Source organism: Zingiber officinale, chromosome 5B (genome assembly GCF_018446385.1).
Source record: "Zingiber officinale cultivar Zhangliang chromosome 5B, Zo_v1.1, whole genome shotgun sequence".
Taxonomy (NCBI): domain Eukaryota; kingdom Viridiplantae; phylum Streptophyta; class Magnoliopsida; order Zingiberales; family Zingiberaceae; genus Zingiber; species Zingiber officinale.
Genome location: NC_055995.1, coordinates 112,679,225 through 112,700,946, shown reverse-complemented (window position 1 = coordinate 112,700,946; position 21,722 = coordinate 112,679,225). Strand labels below are relative to the sequence as shown.

General features: G+C 38.7%; 1 protein-coding gene across 1 annotated transcript in view; it reads left to right on the top strand.

The window, feature by feature from the left end:
* LOC121985379 (very-long-chain aldehyde decarbonylase GL1-10-like) overlaps nucleotides 1-16,734 on the top strand; it is a 54,775-nt gene extending 38,041 nt beyond the window's left edge. Inside the window, exons 3-5 of the mRNA XM_042538800.1 lie at nucleotides 16,109-16,256; nucleotides 16,336-16,368; nucleotides 16,458-16,734. Coding sequence (XP_042394734.1) covers nucleotides 16,109-16,256; nucleotides 16,336-16,368; nucleotides 16,458-16,532 — 256 coding nt within the window. The 3' untranslated portion in view covers nucleotides 16,533-16,734. The remainder of the gene's footprint in view (nucleotides 1-16,108; nucleotides 16,257-16,335; nucleotides 16,369-16,457) is intronic.
* Nucleotides 16,735-21,722: the final 4,988 nt, after the last annotated feature.

Sequence of the window (21,722 nt, the reverse complement as noted above, 5' to 3'; positions counted from 1 at the left end):
GTATTATTCTTATGAGGTGAGGCACCTCTACCCTCTCTTTTATATTCCTTGGTCTTGGCAAATAATGAAAGTTTTAATAAAACTTCCTTATTTTCCTTGCCATTGAAAAGGAAAATTTAACTAATTAAAAATCTCATTCTCTATTAATGTGGTCGGCCATATCTATTCCTCTAAGAAAGGAAATTAAAGTTTTAAACACAAAATTAAAACTTCCTAATTTGTTTCCAGAAATTTTTAAATAAAAATTTCTCTTTTAAAAATTCCCTTCATGGTTGGTCATAAAAGGAAACTTTTATAAATTAAAATCTCTCTATTAAAACATGTGAATGATTTACAAAAAAGAAAGTTTTCTCTAAAATTAAAATCTTCCTTTCAATATACAAATAAGGAAAGATATCAAATCTTTTCTTAATCTTTTGTAGAAATTATAAAAGGAAAGATTTAATTTTAAAACTCTCTTTTAAATCATGAGGATGGTTGCAAAAAAAGAAAATTTTATCAAAAATTAAAATCTTCCTTTTAACTACAAATAAGGAAAGATATCAAATCTTTCTCTTAATCTTTTGTAGAAAGCTATAAAAGGAAAGATTTAAAATTTTAACTCCCTTTTAAAAACATAGCTTCCACATAAGAAAGATTTTTTAAAAAAATAAAAACCTTTTAATTTATTGTGGCTGGCCACACCAAGCTTGAGTTCAAGCTAGGGCTGGCCACCTTTCACCTTGGGTTGGCCGACCCTAGCTTGGGCTCCAAGCTAGGCTTGGCCGGCCGCCTTAAGGTGGGTAAGAAGATGGGTATGAGTGGGTATAATACTTTATAAATAAGAGGCTACGACAGAGACCGAGAGGAGAAATTGATTTTGGTCTCCCGATGAACTTGAGCTTCCCGTATTCGCCCCGAACACACAACTCGAGTTCATCAATAATAACTCATACCACTAAAGAGTTATTATTGAACTACCACACCAATCCCATATTACAATATGGGCTCCTACTTATCATGAGTGTGTTAATCTCCCTATGTTTAAGATATAAAATGCTCACTAACTAAATGAGTTACTGACAACTCACTTAATTAATATCTAGCTCCAAGAGTAGTGTCACTCAACCTTATCGTCATGTCGGACTAAGTCCACCTGCAGGGTTTACATGACAATCCTTATGAGCTTCTCTTGGGGACATTATCAACCTAGATTATTAGGACACAGTTTCCTTCTATAATCAACAACACACATTATAAATAATATCATTTCCCAACTGATCGGGCCTCTTGATTTATCGAACTAAATCTCACCCATTGATAAGTCAAAGAAATAAATACTAGATATATGTGTTTGTTATTATATCAGGATTAAGAGCACACACTTCCATAATAACAAAGGTCTTGTTCTTTTATTCAGTCAGTATAAAAATAAATTACCTTAAATGGTCTTGCTCAATACACTCAGAGTGTACTAGTGTAATTTTATAGTTAAGATAAACTAATACCAAATTACACTACGACTATTCCAATGATTTGTTCCTTTCCATCTTAGTCGTTAGCTACTGTTTATAATTTATAAGGAATTGATAACATGATCTTCTGTGTGTGACACCACATACCATGTTATCTACAACATAAATTAATTGAACAACTACACTTAGCATATAAATGTAGACATTTGACAAATGTGATTCTTTATTTCAAAATAAAATGTTTACAAAAAGCTAGGCTTTTAGTATATACTCTAACAATGACACCATTCCATCTAGTGTACGATGGTGAAGCACTAATCCCGGTGGAAGTCGGAGTGGAGTCCGATCGAGTACAACACTATGACGAGGAGAACAACGAGCGGAGACTGATGGAGCTTGACTTGGTGGATGAATCGTGAGATAGAGTCGTCGTCCAGCTAACGGCATACCGACAGCAGATGAGACAGAACTACAATCGAAGGGTGATTCTGAGATCTTTTCAGGCCGTAGATCTAGTATGGAAGAAAATCAAGTTGGTTGGCGATGTCACTAAACTCGAGGTGCCATGGGGAGGACCTTACAAGGTCGTACAAAAACTACGCTTGGGGGCCTACTACTTGGAAGATGAAAAAGGAAGGCGGGTCGAGCGACCATGGAGCACGAATCATCTCCAACCCTATAAGACCCGATGAGAGGTGCGTAAGTAAATATAAATGTATTTGTACATATGCCTTATGGATGCAGGATAGACATGAATAAAAAATAAGTTTTCCATACTCTTGAGCTGATTGGCCAAGTTAAAAGTCGAGCGGCGACTATAAACTCTTGTCGTCATCAGTGGTCGAGTGACGACCTTAAATCCTTGGTGTCATCAGCGGTCGGACAGCGACCTTAAACCCTTGTAGTCATCAGCGATCGAACGACGACCTTAAACCCTTATCGTCATTAGCGGTCGAGCGACGACCTTAAACCCTTGTCATCATCAGCGGCCAAGAGGCAACTTTAAACTCACGTCTATGCCATGAAATGGTCGAGTGGAGACCTTAAAATCGGAACTGATCGATCGACTAAGAAAATAGATACCCATTGTTGATCGGAAAAACATGAGCCCACACTTGCAGTTTTGTGAGAAAATACTTGATCTAAATATAAGTCGAAAATGTCGAACGACCAGAAAGAGACAAAGAAAAATAACAGTTCACCCAATGGACTATCATTCATTGATACTTCAAAAAATTATAGCAAACTCGCACGAGTAGGCTCACTCAAGATAATCTAAAACATCATCAGATAACGACTCAATCAGCTTGTCCCGGCTAATGATCTTACTTGTCAAGGCAGTGGGGAGGTAGCCACCTTTCTTTAGTTGATCAAGAGTCCCATCGATAGCCAGGTCGAATATGCGAGTGCTCGATCGGTAACTTTGTCGTTTAAAGTGTCCGAGTGGATGTAGGCCTGCTTCATGAGATCAAACCTGCTCGACTCGACTCCTTGATAAGTCTCAAAGGTCGCTCGGGAGGCCTTCAACTCTTCATTCAACTTGGCCAGCTCTTTATCTTTAGCATCGAGTTAGGTCTTCAATACGGTCTGGTCGGCCAGTCACCCATCCCACTCGACCTTCAATGTGGCCTCCATCTCCTTTAGGTTTTGGGTCAACACCCGAAACTCCTTATTTTTGATCTCCAAGTCCTTGATGGCCTGGAGCTTCCTGGTGTTGGCTAAATTGAGCTTGGACTTGAAAAAGATGACCTATTTATCAAGCCAAGCTAATTGTGCAGCCTGCTCGGCGCCTTTGCTCTTCTCTGCCTCTAGTTGCTCGGAACTTTTATTCAGATCGGCTCTTAACTGAGTCATCTCAGTGTTCATCTGCTTTAGTTGTGCTTGAGAAGCATATGATTGGCCGCTCGGAGCACGAGGCTGTTGGACTTCATGCTCCAGGTAAGCAAGCCTGTGGCACATGGTCAGACTTTCCACCCAGTACTGCAAAAATTATAAGCATTATACAAGCTGAGTGTACAAGAGAAAAAGGAAAAAAGGTATACATACCCTAGTAAACATCTGGGTGTGCCTGTTAGCCAATTCCCCCGGAGCTATAATCACTGCACGGGCTCGGGCATCAGCCCATATCTATGCAAGCGACCATTGTATTCTTATTTAATGCTCGGGGTGAGGGACGCTGGGTCATCCGGATGGCGGTACTCGTCAGTCGGCAAGTGGATGATTGCCATTATCTATCTTTGGCCACTTGGGTTAGAAGGTGCAGAAGTCATCCGACCGGTGGGCTATGAGGAGACTAACCGGATGCGGGATACCTGTGCCACTGGCAGAGATGGGGGCATGAAGGCAATTGGTGGCGCGCAGATCATCCCTTAAGGCATCCCGGGCAGTGAAGGTGTCCGGTTAGAAGACAGAGACACAGGTAGTTCCCCAAGGCCCTGCTCAAGAGGTGGAAGAGAAATCTCACCCCGCTCGGATGGGGTGGAAGAGAAGTCTCACTCCACTCGGATAGGGTGAAAGAGAAGTCTCACCCCACTCGGATAAGGGTCGAGAGCTGACAGTGGTAGGGGTCTGTAGGACTGAAGTGGCAGTTCTGGAGGAACCTTCCTCTTGGTGCCTCTTGCGATGTCGCAGGGGCTCATCGAAAGTTGCCGACTTCCAAGCGACATCTATCGGGACCATGGACGGTCGTTCAGGTAGAAGGTCCACTGTGGCAGCTACCGCATCGCTCAAACTGTCCGACTTCCTCCACAGCCACTCCCCAACACTTGATTTCCCTCCTCGCCAAGCAAATCCTCGTGGGAACCAACCGGCTACATATCGCGGCTCTCCAACTCAGCCATGGCCGCAGTATTGATCTCTGCATCTGTGACTTTGGCTTTTCTAGCCAAGCGTGCATGCAACATGACTTGAGCTGCAAAAGAAAAAGAAAAATCAGTTAGATTCAAAAGTTAGACTAAGAAGGAGCATACCTAGGCTGAATGGAAGCCTTGTGCGGATCGGGCTCAAGCCAAATACATAGAAGACGCCCTCCAGTAGTAGCTTGTGGATATCGTACTTCTGACCAGCCAAGCTGGAAGCCGCCTGAAGGTAGTCTGATCGGCCCTTGTACCTGCCAAGTGACGGTGGATTCACAACCTCTAGCTTCCAGCTAGTCGGAAAATCAGGCCGATCGAGGAATTTGACAAAAAAATAGTACTCCCTCCAATGTTTATTGGAGGACAACATCTTATCGAAAAAGACCAAGCCCACTCATGCTTGGAATAGGAAGGCCCCAGGCTTGGACGACAGTTTTGGATAATAGAAGTAGTGGAAGAGCCAGGTGGACAGAGGAATGTCGTGCGGACGAAAAAGGTCTACAACGCTGCACAGCAATCGAAAGGAGTTCGACACTATCTGGTGGAGAGATATACGAAAGTATTTGCAAACTACAGAGAAGAAGGGGTGGACAGGGAACCGCAGACTAGTGGTAAATTGGTCCCTAAAGAAACATACAAAGCTCGGAGGTGGCTTATAGGGTCGATCGGACGAAGAAGGAAGGGCAATTTCATAGTTCGGAGGAATTTTATATGCAGAGTGTAGGCTCTCTACGTCACCCCCGTCGAATCTAGATTCGACGGAGGTGTACCAAAGGCCAGGAACAAGGACAGGAAGTGGAGAGGAACTCGCCATCGGATACAAAGATTGACAAGAAGACAACAAGTTCTATTGAAAAAGAGTGAGGACGCTAAGAAACAACTAAAAGATCCGAATGAGAAGGAAGGCTTACAAGAAAGGGGAAAGATCGTTGGAGAGGAGAGCGCAACGGCAGAATCGTTGGAGAAGAGCTCACAGCGGCAAAATCTGAAGATAAAAGAGCGAAGTAAACGACGACAACACACGCGAGGCTTATAAAGCTTGTGTCTGATCGATGACAATCGTCCGATCCAGGGTACACAAACCTAGAAACAAATCTGTCCGCTGAATTTGAAAATGGTACATGTCATGTCATCAGCGGATGTTCGCCTGTCACATCAGGCATGCGATGGCAGTATAGGACACGTGTCCTTCAATCGACAGGTCGCATTTAAAGCGCTTAATTAAAAAGGTATGGCTACGTGCTCACCCAAAATCTTCGAGGATTTATGCGGATTTTGAGAAATTCGAATGACATCAGCCAAAATCACGCCCGCTCGAAGGGACACCATGAAGGTCAAATTTTAAAAAAAGGTATTGCTGACCATCTTCCCGATTGGCACACAACCTTCTTGATTGGCTAAGGCAAAGTAAAGCCGAGTGGTGTTGGTTCAGGGGTCTCTCAGCAGTTAATGGACCGTGTATAGTCCGATCGAGCATTAAGGCACCAACTGTCCAGTCAGTCATATTTGCAGCCTCCTTCGACAAAACTTGAGGGAAAGTCTTGTGATGCAGAGATAAGAGCTTACGTGGCACAGGTCAATAGTCACGGTGTAGGTCAAAGTCAAAGCGGTCAACACCAGGGTTCAAGCAAGGCTAATCCGAGCAGGAGTGACTACATCAGCCGACCGGGGTGATGCTGCCCGATCGGCATGAAATTAGTTTGAGCGGACCACCCGTCCGGTTGGATGCGACACCGACATCATCCATGCAAAATAATAAAGGAGAAGACTAGAGTTCTTGAGGAAGAAAAAACAAAGGAGAATACTCTATCTTTCATTAAATGCACAGAAAGATGACTTTAAAGATAATCAATATCATTAAACAGGGAAAGATGGAAGGTCACTAAGAAAGGTATAAAAGAGCATGTTAGGTATGAGGAAAAAACAAGAAAGAGAAGTCTTGGTCTCTATCATTTTCTATTTTCCTTCCTCTGTTTCTAACTTGAGCGTCGGAGGACCTGTTGGGATGTATACTAAAAGCCTAGCTTTTGGTATAAAACATTTATTTTGAAATGAGAATCACATCGGTCATGTCTGCATTTAGTTAAATGCAGTTGTCCATTTAATTTATATTGTAGATAACATGATATTTGGTGTGACACAGAAGATCATGTTATCAGTTCCTTATAAAATTATAAATAGTAGCTCACAACCAAGATGGAATGGGGCAAACCATTGGAGTGGTTGTAGTGTAATTTGGTATTAATTTATCTTAACTATAAAATTACACTAGTACACTATATGTGTATTGAGCATGACCATTTGGGGTTATTTCTTTTTATACTAACAATATAAAAGAACAAAACCTCTGTTATTATGTATATGCGTACTCTTAATCCCGATATAATAACAAGCACGTATACTTAATATTTATTTTTAAAATTTATCAATGGGTGAGATTTAGTTCGTTGAATCAATAGGCTCGATAAGTTAGGAAATGATATTATTTATATGGTGTGTTGTTGATTATAGAAGGAAACTGTGTCCTAGTAGTAATTTAGGTTGATGATGTCCCCTTGAGGAGCTCATAAGGATTGTCATGTAAACTCTGCAGGTGGACTTTGTCCAGCATGACAATGAAGTTGAGTGGTACTCCTCTTGGATCTAGATATTAATTAAGTGAGTTGTCAGTAACTCATTTAATTAGTGGACATTCAATATCTTAAACATAGGGAGATTAATGCACTCATGATAAGGAGTCCATAATGTAATTTAGAATTGGTGCGGTAGTTCAATAATAACTCTTTAGTGGTATGAGTTATTATTGATGAACTTGAGTTGGGTGTTCGGGGCGAACATAGGAAGCTCAAGCTCATCGGGAGACCAAAACTAATTTCTCCTCTCAGTCCCTGTTGTAGCCTCTATAAATCCTTGTATCCACCCTAAGCCCATCTTCTAGTTCATGTTGTGGCCAACCAAGCACATCTTGGTGTCCAAGATGTGGTCGGCCAAGCCCTTCATGGAGCCCAAGTAGGGGTCGGCCAAGCCATGCTTGGTGACCAAGCATGGGGCCGACCAAAGTAAAAGGAAAAGGAAGTTTTTGATTAAAAATAAAATTTTGTTAAAATATTTCCTTATTTGTAGTTATCTACAATCATTAAAAGAGAGATTTTATTTTTGTTAAAATCTTTCTTTTTTTATAGTTATCTACCATGGTTAAAAGAAAGATTTTAATTTTGTTTTTAATCTTTCCTTTTATAGTCATCCACATGGTTTTAAAAGAGAGTTTTTTAATTTTTAAAATCTTTTCTTTTATAGCTATCTACAAAGGATTAAAGAGAGATTTTAATTTTGTTAAAATCTTTCCTTATTTGTAGTTTAAAAGAGAGATTTTAATTTTTGATAAAACTTTTATTTTTTTGTAACCATGATTTAAAAAAGAAGTTTTAATTTTAATCTTTCTTTTTTTGTAAATGTCTACATGATTTAAAAGAGAAATATTAATTTTAAAACTTTCCTTTTGTTACTATGTACAATAGGAAATTTAAAAGAGAGAGATTTTAATTGTTGTTAAAATTTCCTTTTTAAAGGGGGAGGTCACAAATAAGGAAGTTTTAATTATGTTTAAAACTTTCCTTTTTTACCATGAGCAAGAATTATAAAAGAAGAGGAGGTAATGCCTTATGGAGCAACACATATTATTATTCTCCTCTTCTCCTTGCTTGTGGCCGACCCTCTCCTTCTCTCTTCCCTTAAGGCCGACGACATCTATATTCCCTTCTTCCTCCTTCTCTTCCTTCTAAGGCCGGAGCTTGAAGAAGAATAAGGAGAAGACAAGAAGTACCTAGGTGGCCGGTTGCTTGGAGGGTAATAAGAAGAGAAGGAAATTTCCTATTTTGGCATCCCTTGGTGGCTTGAGAGTCTTGGAGGAGAAGAAGTGGTTCGGGTGGATTTCATCTTGGTAGATCATTGCCTACACAACGTCCAAGAGGAGGAGAGGAATACAATAGAAGATTAAGAGGTATTTAGCTACAAAGAAAGGTATAACTAATTAATGGTTTCCGCTTCGAATTAATTAGTTGGTTTTCTTTCCATGGATTATGAAACACGAACACAAGAGGCTAGCGGTCTTATGTTTCGATTTTGTATTTCGATTTTGTGTTTCGATTTTGTGTTTCTATTATGGTCTCTGTAGTTAAACCTAGGGTTACTGTAAGAAGTTAAATATCCAATTTCTTTGAAAGACTTTGTCTAGGAAGTGGTGGATGATCCCATAACCAAGAAGGTCTAGTGCCTCACCATGTTTAACCTGGAAGTCAATCTTTGAAATAGATATTTAATCAACTTCTGTAATATGGTTTAACTTAGGAAGAGTACATCGGTTAAACTTGGAGTAAAAATGTTAAGTATCATTTTCAATCCAAGTTTAACTTTTGAAGAGCAACTTGGATTAATAATGTTAAGCATCGTTTGCAATTCAATTTTAAGTTCAGTAGAGCACATGGGTAGCTAGGTTAAGTTCTGTGCTTGTACAAATTTTTGTACAGGGGAAACAGAACGGAATCCAGGTGTAGAACCAACAATTGGTATCAGAGCTAGGTTTATACCTCTGTGTGTTTGGTTTTCAGTTAATTATGTACTTTTCATACATAAGTTTAGGCAGGATAATAGTAGGATGTGCAAATAGATTAACTCTGTGGTTGCAGGCTCCAACTATTATGGCCTATTGTGATTGTGTGTGATTGGACCCTCAGACATGTCGAGGGCATTTTATGTGTGTGCATGATTATAATTATTAAATACAACAGGAGCTGTATTAGTTATTAGGATTTTACATTCTGTTCAATCTAAGTGACATGTACATTCCTTCGTGGAATATAGGATCGATAAAAGTAAAATTTTATTTTTATCGCGGATCGTATCCTTGCGAAGCGTGGTACTAATTGAGCACCGGAGGCACAGCGGAAAAGGAAGCATGATGGACGTGACGGCATAAACCCTTTGGCGGCAGCTAGGGTTGGTGGCATACGGAGGACAACATTGGATGAGGCCACAATAGTTGGAAAATTAGTTTTTATATTTATTGCCTTTTATGCTGTGATGTGCTGTGTTTGTGTGCTTGTGTGCATGTTAAAATTCCTCGTTTCTAAATAACTAAGTGGGAGAGAAATTTATTTAAATTCCACGATCTTCATTACTGGTTTGTAAGTGATGCATTCAAACTTGCGTGTTGACTCTGAGGGCCTTCCTCCACAATGGATGAGTTTGTTTGCGAATCACTAGATCAAACTTCCTTAGTGGATGGTTATAGGAAATTATTTAGGAGCGTATGATCTTCTCCAACTGAAGGGGCACAATCCTATTTAATAGACTAAGTATCAAGTAATGGTATACACTTAGGCACATTTAATAGTATCCTCCCCATCGGAGTCACTGCTATTATTTGTGTGACCGAAGAAAAATCAACTATTAATTTGTCATAAAGTTAGGTTGACAAGATAATAAAATTAATGGGTAAACCCTCCTCTTACAAATGTTTGAATTTGTATACGTCCACACTAACGTGGCATACAAAATTCACGGTGTTTGAGGTAATTTTATTTGTCATAAAGTTATGTTGACAAGATAATTAATGGGTAAAATCCTCCTCTTACAAATGTTTGATTTTGTATACGCCCACACTAACATGACATACAAAATTCACGGTATTTGAGGTGTTGGTGAATTTAAATGATATTGTTTGAGGAATCAATATTATTTTAAATTCTAAAGTCTTGATCAAATGTTTTGTGATTCTTAGGATGACCTTCAATCCCCTTACTGTTATATTGAAAGAAAACAAACTTACTGGTCTCAATTACATTGATTGGAAATGAAACCTGGATATTGTCTTAATTGCTGAAGGCTATAAGTTTGTACTTTTTGAGATCTGTCCAAGCTTGCCTAATAGTGATTCTAGTGAAGAGGAGATTGAGTGTCATAAGAAATGGGTCAGGGCAGATGAGATGACGCGGTGTTACATTTTGGCTTCTATGTCAAATGTGCTTCAACATCAGCATCAGGCCATGCCTACTACTTATGACATGATGCGCAATCTCAAGGAACTCTTCGGACACCAGAATCGAGTTGCTAGGCAGGAGGCTATGAGAAACTTGATGACGACCACCATGACTGAGGGTACACCCGTGAGGGATCATATCCTCAAGATGATGGCTCATTTAAATAAGATAGAAATTCTTTGAGCTGAAATCGATGGGAAAACCCAGGTCGATATCATTCTCCAAACACTGCCTAAAAGTTTTGAGCAGTTCCACCTAAACTACAATATGAACAAAAGGACATATTCATTGGCGGAACTTCTGACAGAACTTTAAGCAACAGGAGGGCTATTTCGTCAAAGTTCTCAAATTCACATTGCTGAGAACGTTTCTCCTTCTAAATCGAAAGGCATGAAAAAGAAGAAACAAGCAAAAAAAGTGAATCGATCTCTAGGGACTGGACCGAAAGCAAGTGTGAAGAAGCCGAAAGGCGAGTGCTTCACATGCAAGCAGTCTGGACATTGGAAGGTGGACTGTCCTCTTAGAAAGGAGAGCAATAAAGGTATATCTTATTCTCTAGTAATTAAAACATGTTTAGTGGTGTTATCTATCGGTACCTGGTGTGTAGATATAGGAGTCACTGATCATGTCTGCAATACATTGCAGGGGTTCCAGGAAACTCGATGACTACATGAAGAGGAGATTACCGTTTACATGGGCAATGCTACGAAAGTGACGGCTATTGCAATGAGAGATATTTATCTATCTTTAGATAGGAATAAAATATTGATTTTAAGAAATTATCTTTATGTACCAAGTTTTAGAAAGAATTTGTTTTCAGTTTCTAAAATTATGGATGGATATTCTATTTCTTTTGGTAAAGAAAATAGAGTAGTTATCTATTGTGGTATGTTGGCTGACAATTTGTATACTCTAAATCCAATAACTCCCACGATACAACAAAATTCGTTTTAGGGATATGCTTTGGAAACGACAGTGTACATTCTGAACTTGGTACCTTCTAAGTCAGTATCCTTTACTCCCACAGAATTGTGGAATGAGTGCAAGTCTAATTTGAAACATATTCGGATCTGGGGTAGTCCAGCACATGTGCTATGGGTTATCCTAAAGGAACGAAAGGAGGTTTATTTTATAGTCCTAAAGATCAGAAGGTCATTGTTAGCACCAATGCCCGATTTTTAGAAGAGGACTATGTAATAAACCACAAGCCCATGAGTAAAATTATTCTTGAAGAAATAAGAGAAGACACGTCTACTTTAGTACCAACGATAAAGATGAGATACCACAAGAAATTGCAACATGGGTCACAAATGATGCACAATTACAAGTAATGCCTCATCGTAGTGGGAGGGTTGCTTTTGGGAGAGTCTTTGGATTTGATCCCTAGTGAACATGAACCTAATCCCTAGACATATGATGAAGCAAGAGATCTTGGAACATCTGGTTTAATGAAGTGATCCAGTCTTATGGATTTTTTTAGAGACCAGATGGGTCTTGTGTATACAAGAATAGTAACGAAAACGTGGTGGTATTTCTTGTACTATACATAGATGACATTTTGCTCATTGGCAACAATGTCAAAGTGATTGTCAGACGTAAGGGTATGGTTGTCCAAGTGTTTTGATATGAAGGACTTGGGAGAATGTGGACATATTCTTGGGATCAAAGTAATAAGGAATTACAAGAAAAAGATATTGTCCTTATCCCAACCTTCATACATCAATACTATCCTTACTCGTTTTAGCGTGTAAAACTCTAAGAAAGGTTTCTTACCTTTTTAGCATGGAGTACCTTTATCTAAAGAGATGTCTCCTCAGACATCAAAAGAGATAGAGGACATGAAGGCAGTTCCTTATGCCTCGGCTATAGGAAGCCTAATGTATGCGATGCTATGTACGAGACCGGATATCTATTTTGCCGTGTGCATGGTTAGCAGATATCAAAGTAACCCAGGACTGGGACATTGGACTGCCGTAAAAGCATATAAGAACTAAAGATTATATGTTACTTTACAAGGCAGATAATTTGCTCCCTGTGGGTTACGCGGATTCAGACTGAATGAGACAATAGTAAGTCGACCTCGAGGTTTTGTGTTTACTTTAGGAGATGGAGCCATAACAATGGAGGAGTGTTAAGCATAAATGTGTTTCAGACTCCACCATGGATGCTGAGTATGTGGCAGCCTCTGAGGCAACCATAGAAGATGTATGGCTCAGAAACTTCATGATGGACTTAGATGTGATTCCTGGTTTACCCAAAATTATTACAGTTTATAGTGATAATAGTGGTGCAGTAGCAAACTCGAAGGAACTACGAGCCCATAAGGCAAGTAAACACATAGAGCGCAAGTACCACCTAATACGAGGAGAAGTTGTTGTCGCCAAGATTACATCAGAAGATATCCTGGTAGATCCTTTCACTAAGGCCCTTCCGGCGAAAGCTTTTGATGGGCATGTTGAGGGGATGAGAATTAGATGTATGGCAGCATATATGGCAGCATAATCTTTTAGTATAAGTGGGAGATTGTTGGGATGTATACTAAAAGTCTAGCTTTTGGTATAAAATATTTATTTTGAAATGAGAATCACATTGGTTATGTCTGCATTTAGTTAAATGCAGTTGTCCATTTAATTTATATTGTAGATAACATGGTATTTGGTGTAACACAGAAGATCATGTTATCAAATCCTTATAAAATTATAAATAGTAGCGCACAACCAAGATGGAATGGGGCAAACCATTGGAGTGGTTGTAGTGTAATTTGGTATTAGTTTATTTTAACTATAAAATTACACTAGTACACTAGGTGTGTATTGAGCAGGACCATTTGGGGTTGTTCATTTTATACTGACTACATAAAAGAACAAAACCTCTGTTATTATGGATGTGCGTACTCTTAATCCCGATATAATAACAAGCATGTATACTTAGTATTTATTTCTTTAATTTATCAATGGGTGAGGTTCGTTAAATCAATAGGCCCGATAAGTTGGGAAATGATATTATTTATATAGTGTGTTGTTGGTTATAGAAGAAAATTGTGTCCTAGTAGTAATCTAAGTTGATGATATCCCCTTGAGGAGCTCATAAGATTGTCATGTAAACCCTGCAGGTGGACTTTGTCCGACATGACAAAGAAGTTGAGTGATACTACTCTTGGAGCTAGATATTAATTAAGTGAGTTGTCGGTAACTCATTTAATTAATGAGCATTTGATATCTTAAACACAGAGAGATTAATGCACTCATGATAAGGAGCCCATAATGTAATTTGGGATTGGTGCGGTAGTTCAATAATAACTCTTTAATGGTATGAGTTATTATTGATGAACTTGAGTTGGGTGTTCGGGGCGAACACAGGAAGCTCAAGCTCATCGGAAGACCAAAACCAATTTCTCCTCTTAGTCCCTATTGTACCCTCTATAAATCCTTATATCCACCCTAAGCTCATCTTCTAGTTTATGTTGTGGCTGGCCAAGCACATCTTGGTGTCTAAGATATGGTCGGCCAAGCCCTTCATGGAGCCCAAGTAGGGGTCGGCCAAGCCATGCTTGGTGACCAAGCATGGGGTCGACCAAAGTAAAAGGAAAAGGAAGTTTTTGATTAAAAATAAAATTTTGTCAAAATATTTCCTTATTTGTAGTTATCTACAATGGTTAAAAGAGAGATTTTATTTTTGTTAAAATCTTTCCTTTTTTTGTAGTTATCTACAATGGTTAAAAGAAAGTTTTTAATTTTATTTTTAATCTTTCCTTTTATAGTCATCCAATGGTTTTAAAAGAGAGTTTTTTAATTTTTAAAATCTTTCCTTTTATAGCTATCTACAAAGGATTAAAGAGAGATTTTAATTTTGTTAAAATCTTTCCTTATTTGTAGTTTAAAAGAGATATTTTAATTTTTGATAAAACTTTCCTTTTTTGTAACTATGATTTAAAAGAGAAGTTTTAGTTTTAATTTTAATTTTTCTTTTTTTGTAGATGTATTTAAAAGAGAAAGATTAATTTTAAAACTTTCCTTTTGTTGCCATGTACAATAGTAAATTTAAAAGAGAGAGATTTTAATTATTGTTAAAATTTCCTTTTTAAAGGGGGAGACCACAAATAAGGAAGTTTTAATTATGTTTAAAACTTTCCTTTTTTGCCATGAGCAAGAATTATAAAAGAAGAGGAGGTGATGCCTTATGGAACAACACATATTATTATTCTCCTCTTCTCCTTGCTTGTGGCCGACCCTCTCCTTCTCTCTTCCCTTAAGGTCGGCGACATCTATATTCCCTTCTTCCTCCTTCTCTTCCTTCTAAGGCCGGAGCTTGAAGAAGAAGAAGGAGAAGACAAGAAGTACCTAGGTGGCCGGTTGCTTGGAGGGGAAGAAGAAGAGAAGAAAATTTCCTATTTTGGCATCCCTTGGTGGCTTGAAAATCTTGGAGGAGAAGAAGTGGTTCGGGTGGATTCCATCTTGGTAGATCGCTGCCCACACAATGTCCAAGAGGAGGAGAGGAATACAACAGAAGATCAAGAGGTCTTTAACTACAAAAAAAGGTATAACTAATTAATAGTTTCCGCTTCGAATTAATTAGTTAGTTTTCTTTCCATGGATTCTGAAACACCAACACAAGAGGCTAGCGGTTTTATGTTTCGATTTCGTGCTATCGATTTTGTATTTCGATTTTGCGTTTCGATCTTGTGTTTCTATTGTGGTCTCTGTAGTTAAACCTAGGGTTACTGTAAGAAGTTAAATATCCAATTTCTTTGAAAGGCTTTGTCTAGGAAGTGGTGGATGATCTCATAACCAAGAAGGCCTAGTGTCTCGCCATGTTTAACCTGGAAGTCAATCTTTGAAATAGATATTTAATCAACTTCTATAATATGGTTTAACTTAGGAAGATCGCATCAGTTAAACTTGGAGTAAAAATGTTAAGTATCGTTTTCAATCCAAGTTTAACTTCTGAAGAGAAACTTAGATTAATAATGTTAAGCATCATTTGCAATCCAAATTTAACTTCAGTAGAGCACATAGGTAGCTAGGTTAAGTTCTGTGCTTGTACAAATTTTTGTACAGGGGAAACATAACGGAATCCAGGTGTAGCAATCAACAGGAACAACGCCAAGGACCCCTTCCCTGGTTTTGGTTTTGTTTTGCAGAGAAGAACGAGGTCTTCACCCAGTCAGCAGAACTGCCACCTCTCCGATTTTCCAGCTTCACACCTTTGGACAGGATCATTCAACATATCTTTTAGTACTGGAATTTTGATGTGCTTTGCATATTATTATTTCGGTCATATCACAGAACAGTTTTTTTTTAACTTTGTGTCGCTTAAAATTGATCAATCATATGAAGCCACTGATTAGTAATATTTGAGTTCCCTCGGATGGGTCTAGTCGCTAGCGCATGAGGTGTTGCCATCATGAGGTCTAAGGTTCGAATCTCGCAAAAGTCGAGGTAAATGTCTCCCTTATGTGTTACTCACTATTCTAAAGGCTAGTAGCCGCCCGTGATTTATCTCCTCCGTGTTGGCCCTTGGACGGATTGACGGGGGAGCTGAGAGCAAGTGTATTCATCTTTTGCCACCATGATTAGTAATATTTGATCTTCTCAATTGATTCCATTCGTTTTTCACTTTGATCAGCTATTATGCAGGTTTCAGATCTTGAGCTCATCCTTTACAGAACATTTGTTTTTCATGAAACATCATACATATATATATATATATATATATATATATATACTGACATTTTATTTTTGCTGTATGCCTTTATGAACAGATATGACTTCCCTTGGTCTCCAACCAAATTTGTTCCCTTCTATGGAGGAGCCATATATCATGATTATCATCATTCTGTAGGATATCATAGCCAAAGCAATTTTGGTTCATTTTTTACCTACTGTGACTATGTTTACGGCACAGACAAGGTCAGTGAATCTTGCCGGTTTCAGTTCAAATGAGAAAGTTGATGCCACTTAACTAAATTCTTTCTTTCTATGATCACAGGGATACAGATACCGCAAGGCACTCCTAGCAAAGGTACTTCCCAAACTTTAAAATTTTCTGTTAATCATTATCAGACTTTGCATTTGCACTGCTTAGATGTTCCTGATTGTTTGTGACAACAGTTAAAGGCGCCGTCGTCAGACTACAATGAAGAAGGACAAACCCATGGTTTTAAGAACGACCGGAAGTTCGATTAGGCTTATGGTTCTCTTGCATGAGCTGTACTGGTCTGTTTGTTAGTTGCAAACTTCTACCTAGCAGATCTCTCACTTCATATTGCAATAGATAATAGAAGTGGGATTAATTTGTGTCCTCTGTGTGTGTGATCTTTGGAGAATTGGGTTGATTATATCTATATCATCAGGATATTTCCAATAAAGGTCATCAGTTCGCCTGTTCTCTTTGGTGGCCGGCCTGGTCTTTGCGGATTAAAATTTTCAAAATGCTGATAGTATATATGCACATTAAGGAGGGTATTTCAACTAGGGTTTTATACTCCAGGGACTAAAATGGAAACTTTAGAAGTATGGGGAAATTAATTTTCTCCCTTAAGAAATACACATTGCTAAGGCTAAATTGCATGTCTTTACTAATTTTAGAATTTTTCTCATTTTCAAATTTTAATTTTACAAATATGGTACTGTGAGATTCAAAATTTTACATAAATGTAACTGAAAGTTTTTTTTATTATTATTAAGAACCCTATATGGGTGCAGTTGATATTTGTATGGATTATTGCTCTAATAAATTTTGAATAATTTTTTTTTTATAAGTATAAAATATCTTATTAGATGTTTAATCTCTCTCATATAAAGTCCACTGTAATAGGATAAATGTCCATATAATTTACTTCCTTCCAAAAGTATAGGATACTTTATAGAGGCCACTAAGATTGCTCCAATGGGTGCATTAATTCACTTACACAAAAACCAGCGCCTATCCCAAAATGATCACAAATGAAAATAGTCATAACTGTAAATTCAGCTCTAATAATGAATGAATTGTTTTAATGGTTTCTATAGTGAGACACTCGCGAACTACTGCCCTTTTTCCTTCCCATTTTACACACCTATGTTACTTGGATACAGGTATGAGTATTGTACATCTCCAATGCAGGCACGTAATAAGGATAATAATAATCAACTTGACCATCACTTTGGGACTACAACTATCAACAAAAGCATAAGATAAAGCAGCTCAGATGTAAACTAGGTGTTTAGGACAAAATGGTACTGATACGGACATATCTCAAGGACTTAGTGGGAATTAGAGAGAAAGGGAGGGATATTTTGATCAAATCATTGTTTAGAGCTGGAGAAAAAAAGGGATGCGCTATTCACGTGGAGGGGAGGTGGGTGTTTTTGCTCCGCCGACAGGGGACTTCACGAGGGGTTCTCCATCACCCTCCGCTTCATGCCGGCGCCGATGGCTGCTCCTTTCCTTTCCTTCTCCTCGACGCCATCTCCTCCTCTCCTCCTGGTTTTCTCTGCTGCCAGCACATCCAGAAGAGGTGCTCGTTGGAGAAAGCGGCCACTAGGAAGAGGGAGGAGACCACTTTCTCCACCGCCAACGACGGTCACATCCGACGCCAGTAGCTCTCTCTTTCCCTCTTTCTCACACCCACCGGCAGCCCAAACGTCTCTCCTCTCGCCGGCAGTCCCAGCGAAAGCCACCGCCTCCTCCCTTCTCCACGCCAGTGCCGCCAAGGAACATCATCGCCGCCTCCTACAAGCCAACGCCGCCCAAACATATCGCCGCTGTCTAACCCACGCTGGCGCACACCATTGCTGCTTCTCACGTCGGCTTTTCATCACCTCCTCCTCAGCCGAGGAGGTTGCCACCAAGCTATCCCTCTTCTCCTCTTCTCCCGCCCAAACATATCGCCGCTGTCTATCCCTCTTTCGGCATACGCTGTTGCATCCACCGACTGCCATCGCAGTTGGCCACCAGGACGCACCTTGTCATCGTCTCCCGTCATGAGGGCAACAACTCCCTTTTCAGCGCCTCCGCAGGGGCTTGCAGCCACCATGCGTTGCAGCCTCCTTCGCCGGTGTAACACCCACTAAGCTTTTAAGATAAGCATATGGATGTGGGATTTTGCCTTAGAAAAATAATAAGAAGTGAGTTGAAGCAAAAAGAAATAAAATGAAATAAAAAGAAGAGGAGGTCAAGGATTGAACCTTGAACCTCTTATATTATAATTTATAGAATTAATTAGTAGAGACCAATTGAGATAGAGAGAAGATATTGATAGCAAGGAAAGGGAATGCATGATAAAGATAGGAGTAAAGATCTAAGAAGAGAAAGCAAGAAAAGAGCCAGAGAAAGGCAACTTGCCTTCCTCCCTTTCTCTCTCTTTTCCCTCTCTTGCCGTGACATTAAATGGAGAATGAAGGGGATTCATTCCCCCCTTGTTCTCATCATAAATGATGAGAATAAATTAGAAAATAAAATAAATAAAAGAAAATAGAAAATGGGTTTAAGGAGAAGGAAAGCAAAAACCAATTTTGCTACCTCTTCCCCCTAAATATATATAAAAAAAAAAAGATGATGTAAAGGGAAAATTCTATTTTTCTCTCATTTTCCCTCATCCTCCCTCTCCCTCACCGAACCCTCAGTCCCCTCTCCTCCATCTTCGGCCCCAAGCCAAGGTTTTCTCCTAAGAAAGCCTAAGATACAAGGAGGACTTAGCAAGGGAATCAAGGGAAGGGAACTAGAAGAAGAGGCTACTTCTTCCATCACCACACCTTAGATCCACAAGCGAAAAGGATGTAAGCTTCCCCTCACCTGTGGTACAAGGCGTTTTATGTGCTTTTCGGATTTTATGAGGATTAGAAAACCTAGAATAGAATTTAAGAAAAAATGCGGCCAAAGAAGAGTTTTCAAATCTAGGAAGGTTTAAACAAGTCCTCATTTCATGATATTTTTCTATGCTATGTAGGAAAGTTTTCCTTCATGTTTTTATACCTATATGATGCTTGGTCAGAGGAGTACCTAACCCTAGAATTTCGGCCAAAAATATTTTAAAGAGGTTAGGGAAATCATTGTTTAACCAAACTAGTACAAGATTCCCTCCATGAATTACTAAGGGTCTTTTATTAGTTTTTCTTGCTTGAAAGTTACTTGGAACCAAAAGAAATTCACTCATATGTTTCGGCCAAGAAAAGAGCTCAGGGTTAGGAAGACCTTTAAATTTAAGTAACCATGTTTATATGATAGAATATGGAGTTCTCTTAAAGAATTGCATGTTGAATATTGCTAGAAATTCATGAACTCTTCATTAAGATTTTCGGCCATGATAAGATGGATAGCTTAGAAAAGCTTAAACAAAATTTTAACATGCTCAAGACCTCTGTGATATTAAGATATGAAAGTTGTTTAATGCTCTCATGCTTAATTAGGGTATAGAGAATTTAGTTACATGATATATGACATGTAAGATCACAAGGGTCCTAGCTTGTTTATGAACCAAATTTGTATATGATGTTCTTAGTAATTTTTGCCATGAAACTTACTTAGGTTTTCCATGCTTTAGGCCACTTAAAACCTAGTTTAGAGATTGGTAGGTTTCGGCCATGAGGAAAAATAAAAGAAAAAGGAAAGAAACCTAGGAAGCCTAAGACACAATTCACATGTATGTTTATTATGCTTGTCTTTATACATGCTATGAAACTTGTATGACTTCCTATGCTTTTAGGCTATTTGAAGCAAATTTAAACACTGATGAGTCTCGGCCAAGTAGGGTTTAAATGACCTAGAGGCCTTAGAATTGAAACCAATTGTGTTAAAAATGCTTCTTATGGAAATATGATAATATGTTGATTGTGTCACATGCTTGTATAATTTTTCCATGACCTAAATGGACCATTGTATGTTTCGGCCATGAAGGGATAGATGCCCTAGAAACCCTAGAACAAAAATTAAATATGCTCATGTCACTCTACATGAAATATGATAAGTAGAAAGCCAAAGTTCTCATGCTATATGTTGTTTAATTACCTAAAATGAGGCTAGGGTAAGTTTCGGCCATACCCATTGTATGATGCCTTATTATGAATTTATACATGATGTTAGTTCAAGTTCACATGCTTGTATGCTTGCTTTTGGCCCTAATGAATACTTGTTAAATTTCGGCCATGACATATGTTAAGGGCTTGAGGAACTTAGGAACTAGCTCAAATATGCTTACTATGTTACTTGGAAAAAATGCTATAAATATGGTTTAAGATTTTCATGCTTTCATGACATTTGGGACCTTATTTCACACCTGATAGGGTTCGGCCACATGAAGTTTAGGGACTTGGAGAACTTAGAAACCAAGTTAATCATGCTTATAATGCTTCCTATGAAATTGATGTGATGATAATTTAGGTTCCACATGCTTGGAGGTTGTTTTTACCTAAATTGAGATCTAAGGGGGGGGGGGGGGGTTCGGCCATGATAAGAACCCAAGCTAACTATGTTACCATGTTTCTTATGATAGTATAATCACATGATACACCCTTATGCTTAAACATGTATGCTTGTGATTTATACTTTCCATGATATGATATGTGCTTAGAAATATGCATGCTTTGAAGATATGCTATGTGCTTAAAATATGCATGCTTTTATGATATGCTATGTGGATAGAAATATGCATGCTTTGATGATATGCTATGTGCTTAAAATATGCATGCTTTCATGATATGCTATGTGGATAGAAATATGCATGCTTTGATGATATGCTATGTGCTTAAAATATGCATGCTTTCATGATATGCTATGTGGATAGAAATATGCATGCTTGATGATATGCTATGTGCTAAAAATATGCATGCTTTCATGATATGCTATGTGGATAGAAATATGCATGCTTTGATGATATGCTATGTGCCTAAAATATGCATGCTCTCATGATATGCTATGTGGTGAAAATATGCATGCTTTTATGACATGATGTATGTCTAAGTGATGCATACTTTTTATGACATGATGTATGCCTAAGTGATGCATACTATCTATGATATGATGTATGCCTAAGTGATGCATACTTTTATGACATAATGTATGCCTAAGTGATGCATACTTCTATGATATGCTCTGTGACTAAAATGATGCATTTTTATACATGCTACTTTACTTTGTAAGGCTTGTACCAAGGGTGGGCTCCTAATCAGCCCCTAGGCCTTTGGCTGTGTGATCCAGGTTAGTAAAAACAAAGGGATGGACTCCTTAGTACGCCCCTAGGTCTATGGCTGTGTGATCCGGACCTAGTTCCTAGTATGATTCAAGACTTGCTACCTTGGATATACTTAGGAAGTGCGCATATCTACGTGATTTATCTATGTGTGGTACAAGTCGGGGCCCTGATTATGTTGATATTATGTTCAAGTATATATGTAAGA